We start from the raw sequence: 21,491 nt of genomic DNA, 5'->3' as shown, positions 1-21,491 counted from the left end.
AAGCTGGCGCAGACCGAGGAGGACATCAGCTGCCCCGCGATATATCGTTTAAGGGCAAAGCTGCGTGATCTTATGAAAGGTGAAGCGGTTGAACAACAGATTTCCAAAGTTGTGGAGAAATCGATTGAAACCTTGGCGGATCTTTCTAAGAGCTGCGATGATCTGCGTTTGGAAAACGAACGTCTTCTTGCCCAAGTGACAGATTTGCGCAGTGCATTGGTTGATCTCAAAGGAAAGGAAATGCCAGAAACGATATTACAAACGGCTGAAACAACCACAGTGCCGGAGTATATTGACATTTCAGATTTATTGTATAAGCTGAACAACTGTGAGGATGCCGTGGCTGATCTAAGAAAGCAGTTAGAACAAAGAGACGAGCAGATCGATGCACTGAACAAAGAACTGGAATCGATGATCAGTCAAAAAGGTTTAGAGGAACAGATAGAAGCCATGAAAGAGGAACTTAGGAGGAAAGATGACAAGGTATCACATCTCGATGGTTCTAAACTTAAAGTTAACGTTAGCTGACAATTCCAAATAAGTTTGTAAAACTTATTATATAGCAGTAAAAGTTAGTTAATATTGTAAAACGATAATACAATACATATCAAGACAATGTAACAATTTGAATTGATGCGAAGGTGACAGCGAGAATTAGATGACATACCTTCCTCTCTATTTCATTTACACTCTGTGTTTCTTTTTCTAACGGTGTATTTCGATTTTAAAGGCAAACGAGAAAGAATTCGCTTGTAGTCATTTAGTTTAAATGGTCATTAAACGATCTGTTCGTATAATCATTCCTGTCAAAACAACTTTTTCGTGACGAACGCAAGCCAACATTCGTAGAAATTAGACCGAGCATCCAGAATGTTCAATGATTAATCCCAGTTTTTAATCTTCATTTGAACTTGTCAAACTTGTTGAACTTGCCTGAGCAGCCGAGCTAAACGGACGTGTGAAACAGTGCTTAAGTGAAAGTGCGTCAATTGGTGAAAATAAAGTGACTAATGACAACGCCCATCGCCAAATGGTGGAAAATGCAACAGCAAATTCCCCCAATAAAAATAACAACCAAAGGTGAAACATATTTCATAAACAGAGCTACAAATACAACAAATCTAAGACAATCACTAAACGAAGATCAGGAGTGCTCAGCTATAAATGAAATAAAAATGGAAACATCAAAAAATAATGAGGAGAATAAAATCAGCAACGAACTAACCCACTAGGATGAAAGTTGGAAGGTGGCAACTTCCAACAAAAAACGCAAAGTAACACCAAGCACAAACGTTAGGAAAGCTATAGTAGCAGATAAGTAACAATGGCTACAAAACTCGCCGAAACTCCTTCAGTGCATTGGCAGAAGAAAAAGAAACAGACCCAGCCGAAAAACCAATAAACCATATCGCTAAACCACCACCAATTTACATAGATGCACAAATAATACACCGCCTCATTGAACTACTGAACAACACGACAGGAAAAGAAAACTATAGTATAAAACAATTAAAAGCAGACCAAGTAAAAGTACAAACTAGCAACCCAGAAACTTTTAGAAAAGTGACTAAAGCATTAAAAGAGAAAAACGCCGAGTATCACACTTACCAGCTCAAAGCCGATAAAAGTTACAAAGTAGTAATCAGTTTACCGCTATTTCTAATAGAACTTCAACCTAAAAATAATAACAAAGAAGTTTTTGAAATTGAAAAAGTTCTAAACACAATAGTAACAGTGGAGCCAGCAAGACATAAAAAAGACATACCGCAATGCATACGGTGTCAGCAATATGAACAATATGGCAATATATACAAAAAATTACTGCAGCAGAAATCTGGCGTGAGTCAAATACGCAGAAAAGCATCTAACAATAAACTGTCTATACGTAGGAAAAATAAATAAAGTAAAATTCTATAACTATAATGGAAACCACCCAGCTAGCTACAAAGGCTGTGTAGTCAGAAAACAACTGCAACATAAACTGTTTCCGCCGCTACGAAACAGGACATACAATAATTTACAAGCGCAACAGGACAGTACAAAATCCGAGACAATACCAAATTCATAGCACGCAATAAACACTAACCACAGTAGCACCAACACCTTTGGTAGCAAGAAACATTACACCTCGAGGCAGAACACTGGAAAAATACATTAGAAATAATAACCTCAATATATTATCCACAGGAACACCGACACATTGGCCGACTGACCTGAACAAAAAACCAGATCTTCTGGACTTTGCAGTTACAAGGGGACTAAACACAAATAAACTAAAAATAACACCCAACCTTGAGCTCAGCTCCGATCATACACCCATAATAATTGAATACAGAAACAAACCAATACACTATAGCAAACCTGAAACACTATGCAATAAAACCACCAAATGGCAAACTTTCAAAGAAATAATAGAAAGCAAAATAAACTGCAACATCCCGTTGAAAACTCCTGAACACATAGAACAGGCAGTAGCAACATTGACAGCAACTATTCAAGAAGCAGCAAGAACAACCACTACACCCAAATCAACCAGCAGACAAACAATAACAATCCCGCAAGAAATACTCGACAAAATCAGAGAAAAAAGAAAAGCAAAAGCAAAATGGCAAAAATACAGAACTCGAGAAAACAAAAAACACTTAAACAAACTTGCAAAGGAAATAAAAAACAAAATAAAGGAGCACAACGATAACGAATTCGCAAAATTCATAGGGACACTCTCCACACACGAGAACACAAACTGTTCACTATGGAAAGCCACGAAAAAAATAAGGAAGCCAATAATACCCGTCCCGGCAATCAGGAAAGCAGATAACACATGGGCAAGAAGCAACGAAGAACAAGCTGAAGAATTCTCCAACCACCTCTGCAACACATTCACACCACACATTATCAACAACAGCAACCTCAAAAGTCGTACGGAGGAGGATGCGCAAACCACTATTATCACAACCGACAAGGAATACACCATACCTAAAACATCAGCACAAGAAATTAGAAACATAATTGATAAAACAAAAAACAACAAAGCGCCAGGAATCGACCTAATCAATGGTAAAATCTTGAAAAACCTTGCGCCAAAAGCAATAAGACTAATGACGATAATATTCAATGCAATTCTAAGAATTCAATACTTCCCCAAACCATGATAATTAACACAGATCAAAATGTTACATAAACCAGGCAAAGACCCACACCAAAGTGCATGTTACAGACCAATATCACTCCTTCCAGTATTTTCCCAAATACTGGAAAAAATAATACATTGCCGGATAAAAACAATAAGAAAGACAAAAAGCTAATACCGGATCACCAATTTGGTTTCAGAAACAAACACTCCACGATAAAGCAAATGCACAGGCTTATAAACGAAATAATAATAATAGCACTAGAAAACAAGGAATATTGCACAGCCCTCTTTATAGACATAGAGAAAGCATTCGATAAAATTAACCATGAAAGTCTACTACAAACAATTAGGAAACAATTCCCGGAGCAAATACACCAATTAATAAAATCCTACCTATGCAGCAGAACATTCGTAATAAAAATCAAGGACACATATTCTCAAGTTAAAGACATCAAGGCCGGGGTACCACAAGGAAGCGTCCTAGGCCCAATACTATACACATTATACACGGCGAACATACCAACAACTACCAATAGCACAGTACTGACATTCGCGGACGACACAGCTATACTAGTCAGGCATACTAACCCAGAAACGGCAGTCAAATTATTACAAGAACATATCACAAAAATAGAAAAGTTTTTTTTTTTTTTTTTTTTTTTATTTATTAGAATATTTACAATCAATTCTCGTTGAGAATTTTCAGTAACTTAATTTGGCGTGATACAATGACATGGATTATAATAGCTTTATATTGTTGATTCTAGTAGGACTAAGGATTTAATCTAGTGGGTATTTTCTTTTTAGTCTGCGGATCTGGTCCGTCGTGTCCAGTAGTTGGGTGACTAGTGGGTTGTGGTGGTTGTTGACTCTTGTGTTATATCTGCTTCTGGACTTGTGTATTTCGTCTTTGACTGTAGGTATCTTGAGGTCTCGGTATATTGTTTCGTTGGTAACATACCAGGGTGCATTTAATAGGGATCTTAGCGTTTTCGATTGGAAGCGTTGGAGTATTTCAATGCTGGAGTTACTTGCTGTTCCCCATAGTTGGATTCCGTAGGTCCAGACAGGTTTTATTACGGCCTTGTAGAGGGTTATTTTGTTCTGTATGTTTAGTTTGGAGCGTCGGCCCGTGAGCCAATAGAATTTTCTTAGTTTTTCCTTTAGTTGCTTTGTTTTTTCCGAGATATGTTTTTTCCAGGTTAGCCTCCTGTCCAGGGTCATGCCCAGGTATCTTACGGAGTCCTTGCTTGGGATTATTGTGTTGTTAATGGTGACCTGGGGACAGGTTTGTTTTCGGAGCGTGAAGGTTACATGGGAGGATTTTTTTTCGTTTATTTTAAAGCCCCATTTTTGGAACTACTTTTCCATGGAGTCGAGACTTCGCTGGAGAGTGGATGAGGCAATTGCCGGGTCTGCGTGGGTAGCTAATAGTGCTGTGTCGTCGGCAAATGTTGCTATTGTTACCTCGTTTGATATGGGTAAGTCGGCAGTGTAGATGGAGAATAGTAGGGGTCCGAGGACACTACCTTGCGGTATGCCGGATTCTATTGGGAATGTTGCGGAAGTGGCGCCTAGACATTTGACTATGAATTGTCTGTTGGTTAGGTAGGATTTTAAGATGGAGTAGTATGGGTGGGGTAGGATTTTTTTAAGCTTGTAGAGTAGCCCTTCATGCCATACTTTATCGAATGCCTGTTGGATGTCTAGGAATACGGCTGAGCAGTATTTTTCCTTTTCAAGGGTTTGGCTGATCATGTGGGTTATGCGGTGGATTTGCTCTACTGTTGAGTGTTGTTTTCGGAAGCCGAATTGGTGATCTGGGAGAGTTTTCAATTCTTCTAGGAGTGGAAGGAGACGGTTCGTGAGCATCCTCTCGAATAGTTTAGACAGGGTAGGTAAGAGACTGATTGGGCGATAGGAGCTGGCTTCATATATTGGTTTACCGGGTTTGGGGATGAGGGTGATTAGTGAGATTTTCCACGCCTTAGGAAAGTGTTCAAGGCGGAGGATGGCGTTAAAGATTGATGCGATGAGTGCAATCCCTTTTATGGGGAGTTCCTTGATTGCTTTATTTCCTATTAGGTCGTGACCTGCTGCTTTCTTGGGGTTTAGGCGACTGATTGCTTCTATGATCTCTGCAGAAGTGAAGGGTTGGATAGGAGGGGACATTTGGAAGGGAGTGTGCAGGTATTCGGTGACGTCCGCTGCGGCTATGGAGGAATGGGGTTGGAATACTTCAGTCAAGTGTTTGGCAAATAGGTTGGCTTTTTCTATAGGGCTACGCGCCCATCCACCCTGCGGGCGGCGGATTGGAGGTATTATTTGTGGGGGGCGCGTGAGTTTCCTGGAGGCTTTCCATAGTGAGTAGTTTGAGTCGGCTGTGGGGGACAGGCTGGCGAGATATTTGTGAAAACGGTCATTATTGTAGTTCTTTATGGTTTTGGATAGTTTTCTAGTTGCGTTGTTTAGTTTGCGTTTGTCCTCCGGTGTTCTATGGGTCTGCCATATCCTTCTTAGTCTACGTTTTTCTGCTATTTTTTTTAGTATGTACTGGGGGTATTCGTGATTGCTGATGGACGTTTTTGCCGGTGTGGAGACGCGGATAGCGTTTATTATGCTCTCATTTAGGTATTCCGTGGCTGCTTCGATTTCGTCATTGGTTTTTAGTGAGGTTGAGGCTGAAGTTGTGTGGGTAAAGACTTCTCTAAAGAGCTGCCAGTTGGTGTGTTGGTTATGAATGGAGCCATTAGGTGTATTCTCGATGATAGTTGAACTGACTGTTACTATCACGGGGGAATGATCAGAGGAGAGATCAGCCGAGGAATTGATTTGGACGTGTCTTGGCGAGATATTTTTAGTTATGAAGAAATCAAGGAGATCGGGTATTTTGTTTGTGTCGGTGGGCCAGTGTGTGGGTTCGTATGTGGTAAGGTAGTTGAGGTTGTTGGATATTATGGTGTTGAGGAGGTTTTTGCCTCTTACTGTAACCAGTCTGCTACCCCATTGGGTGTGTTTAGCGTTGTAGTCTCCTCCGGCTATGCATCTGTTGCCCAGGGTGTCCAGGAAGTGGTCGAAGTCTTCTTTGGCGATGGAGTGTCTGGGAGGGCAGTATACAGCTGAGGTGGTGATTGTACCATGATAGTCTTCTATTGCTACGTTTGTTGCTTGGAGGTAGTCTTTCTGGAATGGTGGAAGTTCGTAGTGTTTGATGTTTGCTTTGATTATGATTCCGGTGCCGCCGTGGGCCTTTCCGCTGGGGTGTTGGGTATGGTAGAACTTGTATCCGTTTAGGTTCAGGTAGTTTTTGTCGGTGAAGTGGGTTTCAGATATGAGCATTATGTCGATTAGCTGGTGTTTTAGGAAGAGTTCTAGCTCAAGTTTGCGTTGCGCTAGACCATTGGCATTCCAGAGAGCTATGCGTCTTGGTTTTATTTTGTGTCTGGGCGTATTAATTTGTCCATGATGAATGTTAATAGCGATAGCAAATTGTTTATTTGCTCCGATTGTTTCTCTATTAGCTTTTCTAGTCTAGAGACGTTGTCTGTGTTAGGTGAGGTGGGGGCACTATTTTGGGGAGGATCCCTGTGGCTATTTGGTGTATTTTGAGTGCCTTGTACCGCTTGGGCATAGGAGTTTGAGGGAGTGGTGAGTTTGATAGGGCTGGGTGTTTGATTGATTGGGGGGATTGGGATAACTGTGGATTTCGGCGAGCTGGGTGTTTGGTAATTTTCCTCTTTTGTTCTAAGTTTGGGGTATTTGCTTGAGTACAGACTTTTGTAGGCTGAGCAGCCTTTGTAGTTGGCAGGATGGTCACCTTGACAGTGGATGCACTTCGCTGGGGTTTCCGGTGATTTCCTGCACTGGTCGGTGGGGTGTGTACCTGCACATTTGACGCAGCGGAAGGTGTGGTTGCAGTATTTCTGCGTGTGCCCATATCTTTGGCACCTTTTGCATTGGACTATCTCCTTTTTGGTTTGCGGTGGTTCGAATTTAACGATGGCGTTCATTAGGCGACTGATATTGTAGATTTCCTTGTTGTTTGGTTTCTGTTTTAAGTCGATGAAAAATAGGGATAGCGGGTCTTTTGTGACTCTATGCCTTATGTTGCTGACATTTGTGAATTCGTGGCCGAGTTTCGATAGTTCTATTTTTAGTTCGTCGATGTCTGCGGAGTGGTGGATGTTTCGTAGCACCACCCGAAAAGGTCTTTCTCCCTTGAGTTGGTAGGTGTGGAAGTTGGCATTCAGGGCCCTGAGTGTCTTGGTGAGCTTCCTGTAAGCTTCTGGGTTCGTCGGCAGGATTTTTACTTGATTGTTGGTTATTTTCAGGTTATAGTCCTCCTTGGAGATATCTCTCTCTAAGGACTTGGTCATTGTCTGGATGTCTATGACATCATTAATAAATATTGGTGGGGGAGGGTGGCGTCTCTGTGTGTGGTGGTTAGGTGGCGAGCCTGCGGTTTCCATGGCGTCGTTGGTGGATTGCAAGATTGCGAACCTGTTGTGGGTGTTGATTTGCGTTGATGGCTGTTCGTTCGAGATTATGTCTGCTGGTTCGGTTTTGCGTTTTTTCGCCTTATTGGCGTCGTTGGCACGGGGGGATCTGCTGAGCTTCTGCCACGGGGGGAGTAGCGCGGGGTAGTGGTGGATTTGCACAGGCGAGCCTGATCGTGATTGTTGGGCCATCCTCGAGCTAGCTATTTCAATATGAATAACTAGTCGTGAGGCTATGCGGCAGGGATCGGGTTGGGGTTAGTTGCGTAGGCTTTTCTTCTCTCTGGCGGATAGGAAACACTTGGGAAGATAGGAGCACGTTGTGTTCACTTTCGACGGTTGGGTAACACGTGTTGCTTTCGAACTTCACTGGGCACTAGAGACACGTCTGCACGCTTCGGCACTCGACAGCGAACTGAAAAATAGAAAAGTGGCTACAAGAAAAACAAATAAGAGCAAACCCCAATAAATGCAACCATATTACATTCACGCTACGAAGAAAGATACCACCAAACATCCTTCTGAACGGCACGCATATAACACAAACAAAGCATGTCAAATATCTAGGACACTTAGATACACAACTCACATGGAAACTACATACCAAATCAATAGTAGAAAAAATACAGAAAACAAGGAGACAAATGCATTGGCTAACAAGCCGAAAATCCAAATTAAGCATAGAAAATAAATTAAAAATATATAAAACTATCATAAAACCAATCTGGACGTACGGAATACCACTATGGGGGACAGCAACAATGAGCCATATAAACAAAATAGAGATAATACAAGCTAAAATCCTTAGAACAATAGTAAACGCACCATGGTACGTTAGAAATGATGAGATACGGAGGGACCTGGGAATCCCAACGGTCAAGGAAGAAATTAGCAGATACTCAGAAAAATAGAAATCAAGAATAGCAACACACCTAAACCGGCTAGCTGCGGAAACGTACAGAACCATAAACATGGACAGAAGGCTAAAAAGAAAGCACCCAGTAGACCTCACAAAGGATATAACCTTGCAAACGTGAGGATGGTACCCCGCTGGGAGTAGCCACCAACATGTTAATATAACTGTTAAAAAATTCTTCCAAATGTCCAAATTGGACAAATTGAGAATATAAAGAATTAAATAAAAACAGAAAAAAAAACGTGAACTCGTGACGATGATTTTTGGGCATGCGACAGTGAACATTCCAATGGTTTCTGTCCCGTGGCACGCCACACACAGACCCCATTCTTCGGGCAAGATGATTACTAGATGTCGATGCATTCCCACAGTATATGTTCAATTAGTCTGAAGTTCCGCTATAAACCTTAGGATTTAGCTAATTAAGGTCCTTCAAACGGACAAACAGTCTTTATCCTAACAGTCCCTAAATCTACCACCTAATACGGGATGAGACGGGAAATCTGCTTTTCTCACGAACGATGCTTCTCGTTAGCAACTTTCTCTCAGGGGCGGCGAGCATCCTTCTTCAACCACCAACATAGAAATTAACCAATTAACAGAAACGTTCATTTCCCTCACTTTTCGAACGAAGTTTTTCCTCGACGAATCCGATGATGATCTTAGGTTCAATAACAAATCCGCGGTTAACGGGATAGCAAAGAAACCTAAGTCGGACTCTTTGTTAAAAACGTGAAGTATTCACTGATCGTAAAGGCGTTGTTTTACTCGCTGATGAGATCGCACGAGAGAATGTTCCTCTCCGTCACAGTGACGCTGCGAAGGAAAACTATGACGGGTTTAAGTATAAACTATGCCCTCTAAGGGCACGAGATCATCGGATTCGTGGAGAAAAGTCTTCGTTCGGAAAGTGAGGGAAATTGGCGTTGCTGTTAATTGGTCAATCTCCATGGTGGTGGTTAGAGAAGGATGCTAGCTGCCCTTGAGGGAACGTTGCTGACGGGAAGCGTCGTTCGTGGAAAAAGACTGTTTGTCTGTATCGTTAACTAAAACTTAAGATTTATAACGGGTCCTCGGGCTGGCTAAACATGTACTGTGGAGATGCGTTGACATCTGGTAATCATCTTATCCGAAGAATAGAGTCTGCGTGTGGCGAGCCACGGGACAGAAATCGTTGCAATGTTTACTGTCGAGTGCCGCTACAACTATTTCTTTTTAAGGAGAGCTATACTATTACCCCATACCTTTGTTAGACAAAGCATTCATCCCTTGACCGTGGCTACGTTCGGCGACTGGTTGTCGCCTCGAGCCTAAGCTCATTATCACAAATCTCGAATAAATACAATCGGATTGAATAACGACAATTGCTTAATTACGGCTATGATTAGAACCTAGATTATAATGTTAAGGGATTTTCCCAAAATTCCGAAGGGAAGGTTCCGGTGTTCCTTCATCTCCGACATATAAATAAAATACTTTTTAATGAGATTCGAAAATATGATATTAACCGAAACCATGATACCAATTAAAAAACAATTAAAAAACTGTAGCTCTCTTTTAGATCGCAGGACTGCTGAACAACCTAAGACAATCAGAAATAGACTTGTTGGGGTTATCTTCTCTGAAATCCGAAGTGGAGAACCTGAAATCAGAGTTACATGATCTCAAATCAGAGAGAACTGAATTACTGAACGAACTAAACAAACTGCGAGAAGCACTGAGGGATAGAGACGATCAGATAATAGATTTACTGGAGCAGAGGAACAACTTGGAGGAGGAGTACGAGAATAAGACGGCAGAATTACAGTCAAAACTTGATGAGGCAAATGACGGGATCGATGATTTGAAAGCTGAGATAACCAAACTGAAGAATGAGTTAGAAGAGTGTAAGAAGCTAAACGCGAAGCTGGAACAATGCTATCTGGACAAAAACGCACTTTCGGAAAAGCTACACGGCTTCGAAGAGGACCTTGCAGCCGCGAAAGCGATAATAGCGAATCTCGAAAGTGAGGTGGACACTTTAAAGCGAGACAAGGAAAATTTGTCGAATGAATTGGATGAGGCAAGGAAACAGGTGGGGATGTTCATTGGACGACTGGAGGATGAAAGGGCGGCCAGGTCTTCATTGGAGAAGGAACTGGAGAGAAACCGAGATGAGATTGAATTGTTACAGAGGGAGATTTTCGATCTGAAAGATCAGATCGATGCCGAAAGGAAAGAGAACGACAAGCTTCGCGAAACGTTAGAAACATCGGTCGGCGAGAAGGAAAAGTTGAAGGCTCGGTTAGAGCAGCTGGAGAACGAAAACGATGATCTGATGAAAAGGATGAAGGAGCTAGACAATTTGAATAACCAGCTAAAGAACGACTACGATAGCATGAAGCAGGCTTTGGACAATTTGCAAGCAGAGATCAACAAACTGGTGGATGAATTGACCAAGGCGAAGCAAGAACGCGATGCGTTATTGAACGAGAATAACGGTATCAAAAAGCAGCTGGAACAAGCGATGGCAGAGAACGAGAGTCTGATAGCCAAGTTGGACGAAGCTGGTAAAGAACTTAATAAACTGAAACTACAGAAGGACGAGCTACAGAAGAGTCTCGATGGGACCAATCTCGAGAACGACTCATTAAAACGAGATATGAAGGTGTTAAGGGATGACCTTGAGGATTCCAGAAGGCAAGCAGAGGAACTAAAAGCCGCTGGTGACGCGTTAAAAGCGACGGATAAGGATAAGGTACTTGAACTTGCAAAGCTGCAGGAACAAGTAGAGAACTGCAAGTTCGAAAATAATCGCTTAACGAAGGAAAATGATGATTTGAAATCTAAAATAATAGAATTACAAGGAAAGTTGGAGGAGTTGAATAAGTTAAAGGGAAGAAATACAGATTTACTGGCTGAAGTAGATCGTTTGAGAAAAGAATTAGAAAAAGCGTTGAAGGACATTGATCAATTGAAATCCGAAATAGGTTCCTTGAAGAGTGGACTCGATAGTTGTGTGGGCGAGATGCAAAAGCTGAGAATTGAAAATGGCGACCTCAAAAAACAAAACGAAACCTTGAAGTCTGGGATGCAAGCAATTAGCGATCGCTTAATGAAAGACAATGACGATTTAAAAGCAAAAATCTCAGAATTGGAAGAAAAGTTAAGTGAATTGGATAAAATGAAACTAGAAAATGTCGATTTGCTCGATGAAGTAGATCGGTTGAAACAGGAATTGGCAAAAGCCTGGGAAGTAGTTGATCGATTGAAATCCGAAGTAGCATCTCTGAAAAACGCACTCGATAAGTGCGTGGATGAGATGGAAAAGCTGAGAACTGAGAACGACCAGCTTAAATTGGAGAATCAAGCTTTCAAGTCTGATATTCACGGACTTGATGATCGCTTAACGAAGAAAATCGCCAATCTGAAAGCAAAAAACGAGGAATTGGAAGAAAAATTAGTGGCATTCGATAAATTGAAGTCGGAAAATGAGGATTTACTTGGTGAAGTCCATCGGTTGAGATATGAATTGGAAAAAGCCTTAGAGGATATGGATCAATTGAAATCTGAGATAAGTTCTTTGGAAAACGGACTGGATAAATGTGTTGGCGAGATGGATCAGCTGAGAACTGAAAACAGCGGTTTGAAGTCTGAAATTCAGGGAATGAGGGGCGAAGGGGACAGTTTGTCGGTGGAGTTAAATAACTTGAAGAATGAGAATTCTCTTTTGAAAGGCGAAAGAGATCGATTGAGCAAGCAGTTGAGCGACTGTAAGATGGAAAACGAAAAATTCAGAGTGGAGAAGGCTCACCTGGAAGCTGAAAATGAGAAGCTGAAAGGGGAGATAAATTCGTGCAAGAAAGAGAATGACAAATTAAAAAACGAACTTGGAAAATCACGGGAACAATTGCAGTCATCGAACGACGAATTGAATAAATTAAAGGCCAATCTCGACAGAGCTGAGGAGAAAATTCGGTCTCTGGAGCCGCTGATTTCCAGTTTGCATAGTGAAAATGATAAATTGCGGGACGATTTGACGAGTTTGGAGAATGAGGCCAACGATTTCAAAGCGAAATTGGCTAGAGAAACGGCTGACAATGAAAAGATGCAGAACGATCTGAAGATACTGGAGGATCAGGTGCACGATCTAAGTAAGAACCTGGACAATGCTAGGACAGAAAATGACACTTTAAAACGGGAAAATCAAGATCTAAGAGCCAAGTTATTAAATATGGATCATAATCTATCGAATTTGAAAGCGGAATGTGCGGATCTGAAACAAGAGATTGCTGATCTGAAGAAATTAATCGATGAATTAATAGAAAAAATTGCTAAGCTGCAAGCAGACATAGATCATTGGAAAATGGAGAACTGCAAACTTCAGGTGGACATTGATAAATCGAAAGCTGATCTTGAGAAAGCCTTGAAAGATTTGCTCGAATGCCAAGTAAATTGTGTTGATTTATAAATATTAACGTAAAAATGCGTATTTATCTTGGTATATATTTTTATTATAATATATTATTAAATTTTGGTATTAAATATTATGTTATACATACGTATATACATAATATATATAAATTTATTAAGTATTTTATTTATTTTAGCATTAATTTTAATGTTTTAGCGTAATTTTTCATTAAAAATATTTGTATCTTTCATACGAGAAATATCTTTGTTTATTAATTGTAAATTAATTGAAAAGAAGTGAAACATCCATTAATCTACAACACTTGTATTATTTTCAACGTTCCTAAATTTGATTTTAATATCTAATAGGCTTCGAAGAAAGCACTAGAAGCAGAGATGTACCGCCTTAAGGTTGAGAAAGGCGAGCTTGACAAGAAGCTTGTCGATTTAACGTCTCAACTCGAGCAACAAGAAAAAGCATACGAAGCAGAAAAATCGGCCAGAAATAAGGGTGATTCAGAAATCGCGGCCTCGAAGGAGGAACTGGATGCCTTGAAAAAGGAACTAGGAAAATTGAGAGCTGACAACAACAGATACAGAATCGAAATAGACGACCTAGGAAGACAGCTTGCGGTAACAAAAAATGAACTGGAGAAGTGCAAAGAAGAAGTTTCTGTATTAAGAGATGCCAATAACACGCTAAAGTCTCAATTGGATCTCTTGAAAAGTTTAAAGGACGAATATAATAAGTTAAAGGCTGATTTAGATTCTCTTAAAGAGAAGAACGTAAACCTTTTGCAAGATAGGAAAAATTTCGAAGACGAGTATATTAGACTGAAAGGAGAAGGCGATGGACAGAAAGCAGAGATCGATAGATTGAGATCAAACTTGAATGCAGAGGAGGCAGCTGCGGAAAAACTGAGGGCAGATCTTCAAAATTGCCAAACTGAGAACGATAGACTGCAAAAACAATTAAACGAAGTGAAAAATGAGTTGGATGAACTAACAAAGGGAAACAATCGTATAAAGAACGAGATCGATAGGCTGAAGAAGGCGCTCGCGGACGCGGAAGCAAAGATAAAGTTGTTGGAAACTGAACTATCCGATTTGTTAACTGAGAAAAAAGAATTGGTCAACGAACTCTATCGTTTTCACGAACAGCTAAACAATCGTACAAACGAGCTAGAAGAGCAGATGGCCGCAAAAGATGTGGCCAAGAAGGAATTGGCCGACATGAAGGATGAGCTGACCGCTCTAAAAGCGGCGTTGGATAAGGTTCGCAGCAAAAACGATAAGCTGAGAAACGAGAACGAAAAGCTGAATGTGGAATTAACCAAGTTGAACGGGCAATTAGAAACTCTGAAGGACGATAATGCGAAATTGGGAAACGAAAACGCGAATCTGAAGAACGAAAACGCAAATCTAAAGAATGACAATGCGAAATTGACGGCGGAGTTAACTGGAACAAAAAACAAATTGGCAGAAGCGGAGAAACAGCTGAACAATCTAGAAAAAGAAAATGACGACTCGAATAACAAAATAGCCGATCTCGAGAACACAGTGAACGAGCTCGAACCTTTGAAGAAACAATTAGAAGATGCTAAAAAGGAACTGGATAGACTGAGGTCAGAACTAGATGGATTGAAATCAGAGAATTCAGAACTGCAAAACAATTTAAATAACGCGATAGAGCAATCGAATAGGTTAAGAAATGATTTGGACAAATTAAAAAGCGGTTACGACAAACTGAAGTCTGAATTAGCTGACTTGAAGGAGGAAAGAGATAGTCAGAAAGAACGAAACGCAGAATTGGAGAAAGAATTAGCCAAAATAAAGAAAGAGAATACGAATCTCAAGGGCGAGTTAGCCGATTGTCAAGCGGAGAACGAAAGATTGAATAATGGATTGACAGATTTGAAGGCGCAAAATGCAAAACTCCAGGACGATTTAAACAAAGCGAGGAACGAAGCGAATAAGTTAAAAGCTGATCTGGATAAATTGAAAAGCGATTATGGTGAATTGCGGTCGGAATTAGGTAAACTAAGGGATGAGATGAATAGGCACAAAAAACGCGATACTGCGTTAGCCACGGATTTGGATAAATTGAAGAAAGAGAATGACGAGTTAAAAGATGGGAATGAGAAACTGAAAAGCCAGTTATTCGATTGTCAAGAGGAGAGGGAAAGGCTACGCGAGGAATTGGGAAAGCTGAAAAGAGAAAATGCAAAATTGAAAGAAGGTACGATAATTATCCTTTCATTTTGTTTGGAATCCAAATTAGAAGGGCAAGTGTTTGATCTTTTGTTCAAGTCACTTTGCAAATTTAAGCAGAGTGGCATTTAATATTATTATTTACCTTAGACAGTATTAGGTATAATTTTACAGCGACAATCTTCTCCTCTTATTTCGACTTTAAATTACTTGTGCTCTGATATTTTTAGACCGTAAGAAGAATATAATATATAAGTTATAAATATAAGCAATAAAGTTATACATTAATGTTCTGTACAGAATTAAATAAGTTGAAAGAAAATTTCTTATTTGTTGAAACTTAATAAATATATATTTTTTTAAAAGTATTCATGTAGTTGAATATTAGAAACTATAATATTGTTTAAAAGTTAAAAACAATTTCTCATTTGGATATATACCATATTAGATTCTTTATGATAACATGAGATTGTATTAAAACCCTATGTGTTACGTCCGGTGACTGCGTAGCCCGGAATCCATCCCTCGATCGAGGCGGCCACTCGCTATGTCAATATAATTAGTTGGATTGTAATAATCATAAGGAACCGTCGTAAAATTAAGCATTTCGATTTGACCCTTAAGGCGGCAAGGTTCCTTATGGTTATTGCTCCATCAGGTAAAAGGTGGGGAAACGTGGATTTTCCCATTTTTCCCGCGATTTCCACCCGTAAGCGATCGGTGATGGGGCAACCAACACCCAGCAAGAGTTTTCGTCTGCGACAGTGTCACGACCGGCACTCTTCGAAACTGATGGGCTGATGACGGAGATCCACAAGATATCAAGGAAGTGCACGCGGCAGCAGGAGGTCCTGGGTCCAGACCCGACACCCCTACTTCATAAGATAACCACTTTTTATGCGACCGAGTTGTAAGAGTTTCAGTTTTGGAAAGTCACGGCTGGAGTTCGGAACTAAACTATCATTATTGTAATCAATTTATCAATCGTCACCGAACTTCACTGGTTCAACATCTTCCGAACAGTCAACATCTCTAGACTGGTTCTACGACTACAGATCAGTCAACAACTCTGCACTGGGTTCACTTCTTTAACTCAGTCAACATCTCTTCATTCTTTATATCTACTTTTGATCACTCATCTAATTAACACATATATATACGCACCGAGCGTAATCATCTTGTTTACAAATTGTTGGAATAAGGAGTAAACCTGTCACCTCAGCGTTATAATCAATTCAACCACCTCTATTATCCTAAACGAAATAGGGGATCGATCAGTTTCGTTGCATCGATTGTATAATTGTAACGGGAATTTACGACTCCCGTTGACGCGCTTCCTCGAGATCGCGTCTCTCCGCGAACGGTTGAACACTATGTATATTACATATTTTCTTTTTACGAAACGAAATATATTATATATATATATTTTTAATGAAATGAATTTTATGTAGTGAAAAAGGTGGAGCCCAAGGAAACGGAGATGGACAAAGATATTTTGGATGACTGCGGTGATTTCATAAAGGCGAATGATTTACTGGGGAAGAAATTCAAAAAACAGAATGAAGGTAAAAATTACATTAACTTCTCTACAAATAAAGAACGCCAAAGTTCCGAAGACTGATTTTTATCGTTTTATTGCTTGTTACAACCGCAACCAAATTCATGATTAAAGCAACTGTTATTAACGAATGTTACTGAATACGACTATTTAGAACTTTTATTTGATGCAATTCCTGATCTTAATCTAAATGAGCTTACGATCTTAAAAACTTTGCTGATTCTACAATTATTTATAAAGATCTCATTGTCAGTAGCTCACATAAAAGTGTGACTATATAATTGAAATAAATCGTATCTGTATTAATACTTCTCAATGACGTGTATCGTAAATCGAATCGAATTAAATTTATTTAATTTTATTGTAAATATTTATAAATACCTAATGTTTATATATTATTATATATACTACAAATATTTTTCCTCGTTCCTTGATAAAGATGGAAGTGCATGAATAGTTCAAAGTTCAAGAATTTTCGTTTCCATACTTGCTTTAAAATGGGAAATAAAAGTCCATCGTGGTTACATCTAATATTTTACATTATGATGTATATTACTAAATACGACGCAATATTATGCTAATTAAATCGATAGAAGAGGGAAATAATTATTATAGCTGAACAAAAAGTCATGAATTTTTAAAACGAAAAAAAAGTTTCTTAAATAAAAATATGTTAAATGAAAGAAAGGTATAGAATTGTTTCCAAATTCAGAGTTTCAGAGTTTATATAATTTTAATGATTTACGTTTGATAGTATTCATACTCACAACCTATCAGATCCTTAGTTATCCAGTCCAAGTATATTGTATTCCTAATTTATACCTTAAATTATAAAGTGTAAAATATACATTTTGTAACATTTAAAATAGGTGTGCTGCGCATTCGGAATTATATTAGATATTTGGAAGGTAAAACTACAGAACCGAAAATGGCGGACAGACCGGAAGAAGAACCAGAAATTGATCCAGTATTAAGGAAAGATATTGCAGATTTGTTGAAGAAATCTCACGATTTATCTAATGATATCCATCAAACGGAACAGGAAATAAAAAATCTTGGAGTATGTATAACATATACGACAGATAGGTATATTAAACAAGCTTTATATTTCAAATATTTGAAGCTGTATATTTCGAAAGACTAACATGTAACATATTTAATAAGGGAATTGGTTTATTGATAACGTATCAAGTGATTGTTTCTGTGTTCTTGAATAATTTCCTACTAAAGCAGTTTTCGAAATTTCTTCCGTTTTAAACTATTTTGACAACTAAAAAGGTAAGAACCTAAATTAAATTTATGTTATTATTTTGAAGTTCTTAAGGATAAAAAACTGTGACTATTGATAAGTGATAAACGCCTTTACATTTCTTCTATTATAATTAGATATATTCGTTTTATTGAAATAGTCTATTTCATAAAACTTCATAAAAAAATAAAAATCAACACATTGTTTTGGTTTTTTTTCGTAATACTTAAAAATGTATAAAAGCTTAAATATTTAAATATTTAAATAAAATATGTTTCTTAATAATAAAGATTATTTGTAATTAGATGTAGCTTTACAGAAAAACTCATATTTATATGTATATGTATTAATACGATCATTTATTATTTTAATGTAATGCACAGGCTAAACCTGGCGAGGGCATTTTCGATCCTGACAGCTGGCTAAACGTAAGTCAGAAGACGAGATCCATTAGATATACTAGCAGAATTTACATACTATTAGAATTTTATTTTTGTATATTTCTAATGGCCCAATGATTCTATGGGACTTGGCACTAGCTACAATTTTTATGCAAAAAAGATTTCCTTAATGAAAGGTGAGAGAGACATATTTATAGATAGATAATTCAAATCTTTGACAAAAAAGCTCCCATTTAAAAATGTAAGAATGAAAAAATGTATTCTCATAAGCTTTCGCGTGAAATGGTTCTAAATTCGAATCTTCAACAAACGTAATAAATTATAACATAAACGTTAATAATTCACGCGTAATTTCTCATAAGAGAAATTTGAATTTTTTATTTCTCATTTTACCTGCAAATTTATTGGTATTGATTATATCTTTCATATCATCAGTTATTTAAGAATCGATGCTATAACATTATCAAGAATTTCTATAATGAAAAATAATTTAAAAAGCGCTTTATTCATATATGGAAATGTTTAATATATAGATAGGTACAAATATTTTTTGATATATACGAATATTGGTGCGTTATTGAATTATGTAATATTGATATAATATTGTATTACGCCGACGTTGGTTACCGCATGTGAATCATAATGATATGGATTAGTGATGTTACTTACTAACTGAATAAACCTGATAGATCTAATAAATCATTCCGTACTCCAGAGATTAATAAATGTCTTACATTCTCCGTTCTATTAAATTGAACGTCCTAAATGTATCTTCGAATTGAAGTAAAAATTTAAATAATATAACTTTAAATAAATTACATTCATACTTTTCTTCATCTATCAAAAAATGGAATATTTCTAACTTAATTGTCAGCTTTATCAATTGAATCTATTCTCTGTGACGAAAATCTTTTAGTTATGTTCATAAAAATACGACATTACGTAAATATTTTCCAATCTTTTCCTTTGTTCTTTTTCTTTGCAGTCGTTGACATTGACACAGTTAGCTGAGCTTCACGATAAGATTTGCCAGTTGACATTGGACATGGTGCACCAGGACAGCAGAGCGGTGCCGTGCGATGGTTATGAACCAGCGACTCCGTCAAAGGCGGATTATGGTATTTTGAACCAGCGTATAGCAGCTTTGCAGAAACAGATAGCGGAGAAGCAAATGGAGGCAGGATGGAAGCTTCAGGAACTGAGGAGGGCTCTTCAAAACGAGCAGGCTAACTTAATTCGAATCTCTGATCAGATGAACTTTGAGAGAAAACGCAATTTGAACCTTCAGCATAGCATAGATGATTCACCGTAATCCGGTTTTCCTTTAACCTCGTTCATCGTTCGACGATCGTTTTCTTCAAGACATTCCATGGATGAGAAGAATTATATTCCCTCGGTTCTTAAAGCTAATGAATTTAACAAATGCATAGTGAACTATAAGATCAACAGATCGTACAAAAAAACATAGGTCCTAAAATTGTGTTATTGATGATACATTTGTTTCTTATTTAGTGATCGCCGATGTAAGTATATGTAAATAAAAAGTATGTTGTTACAAAATTAATATTTGAACTTTCTTGTGTGATTTGTTGTTTTCACGTTAGTTCCGCATCTCTAAATGTTCAATATGTTAAAAATGAAAATTGCTCGACGAAATAGAAAGAGGGTCTTGATATTCATGAGAACGAGAACAATGTATTGCAATTCACTCATAATTCTGGCAGTTGAATGCAATTTTAAATTAAAAAGAAAGTTGCTTTGTAATTACATTTCAAGTAAGTGTCACGTAAAATAAAAATGGGGTAGCTCAGATGAAAAGAAAAATAAATTTAACAAAAAAAAAAAAAGAAACAAAAGAATTTATTTCTTGAACACAGTTCGCTGTTGAGTGCCGAAGCGTGCAGACGTGTCTCTAGTGCCCAGTGAAGTTCGAAAGCAACACGTGTCACCCAACCGTCGAAAGTGAACACAACGTGCCCCTATCCTCCCAAGTGTTTCCTATCCGCCAGAGAGAAGAAAAGCCTACGCACCTAACCCCTACCCAGTTCGCTGTCGAGTGCCGAAGCGTGCAGACGTGTCTCTAGTGCCCAGTGAAGTTCGAAAGCAACACGTGTTACCCAACCGTCGAAAGTGAACACAACGTGCTCCTATCTTCCCAAGTGTTTCCTATCCGCCAGAGAGAAGAAAAGCCTACGCAACTAACCCCAACCCGATCCCTGCCGCATAGCCTCACGACTAGTTATTCATATTGAAATAGCTAGCTCGATGATGGCCCAGCAATCACCACCGTGCTCGCACACGCAAACCCACAACTACCCCGCACTACTCCCCTCGTGGCAGAAGTGCAGCAGATCCCCACGCGCCAACGACGCCAATAAGACGAAAAAACGTAAAATTGAATCACCAAATACAAACTCAAACCAACAGCAAACAACACAAATCAACACTCACAACAGGTTCGCAATACTAGAATCCTCAAACGACGCCATAGAAATCGCAGGCCCGCCGCCAAACCAACAAGCACCGAGAAGCCCCCCTCCCCCACCAATATTTGTTAATGATGTCATCGACATCCAGACAATGACCAAGTCCTTAGAGAGAGATATCTCCAAGGAGGACTATAACCTGAAAATAACCAACAATCAAGTAAAAATCCTGCCGACGAACCCAGAAGCTTACAGGAAGCTCACCAAGACACTCAGGGCCCTGAATGCCAACTTCCACACCTACCAACTCAAGGGAGAAAGACCTTTTCGGGTGGTGCTACGAAACATCCACCACTCCGCAGACATCGACGAACTAAAAATAGAACTATCGAAACTCGGCCACGAATTCACAAATGTCAGCAACATAAGGCATAGAGTCACAAAAGACCCGCTATCCCTATTTTTCATCGACTTAAAACAGAAACCAAACAACAAGGAAATCTACAATATCAGTCGCCTAATGAACGCCATCGTTAAATTCGAACCACCGCAAACCAAAAAGGAGATAGTCCAATGCAAAAGGTGCCAAAGATATGGGCACACGCAGAAATACTGCAACCACACCTTCCGCTGCGTCAAATGTGCAGGTACACACCCCACCGACCAGTGCAGGAAATCACCGGAAACCCCAGCGAAGTGCATCCACTGT

At 39.0% G+C, this 21,491-nt stretch overlaps 1 protein-coding gene across 1 annotated transcript; it reads left to right on the top strand.

Annotated features, from left to right (window-relative positions):
* The first annotated feature begins 1,233 nt into the window (after positions 1-1,233).
* On the top strand, positions 1,234-19,967 carry LOC100649292 (myosin-2 heavy chain-like). Its single transcript, XM_048406021.1, has 8 exons — positions 1,234-1,274; positions 1,356-1,635; positions 10,107-12,992; positions 13,307-15,176; positions 16,600-16,713; positions 17,576-17,766; positions 18,339-18,383; positions 19,342-19,967. The coding sequence occupies exons 1-8, from the start codon at positions 1,234-1,236 to the stop codon at positions 19,666-19,668; spliced, it is 5,754 nt and encodes a 1,917-aa protein (XP_048261978.1). The 3' UTR covers positions 19,669-19,967.
* The last annotated feature ends 1,524 nt before the right edge of the window (positions 19,968-21,491 follow it).

The sequence above is a fragment of the Bombus terrestris genome, chromosome 5, assembly GCF_910591885.1.
Source record: "Bombus terrestris chromosome 5, iyBomTerr1.2, whole genome shotgun sequence".
Lineage (NCBI taxonomy): Eukaryota > Metazoa > Arthropoda > Insecta > Hymenoptera > Apidae > Bombus > Bombus terrestris.
This window is presented reverse-complemented; position numbering and strand designations above follow the sequence as displayed.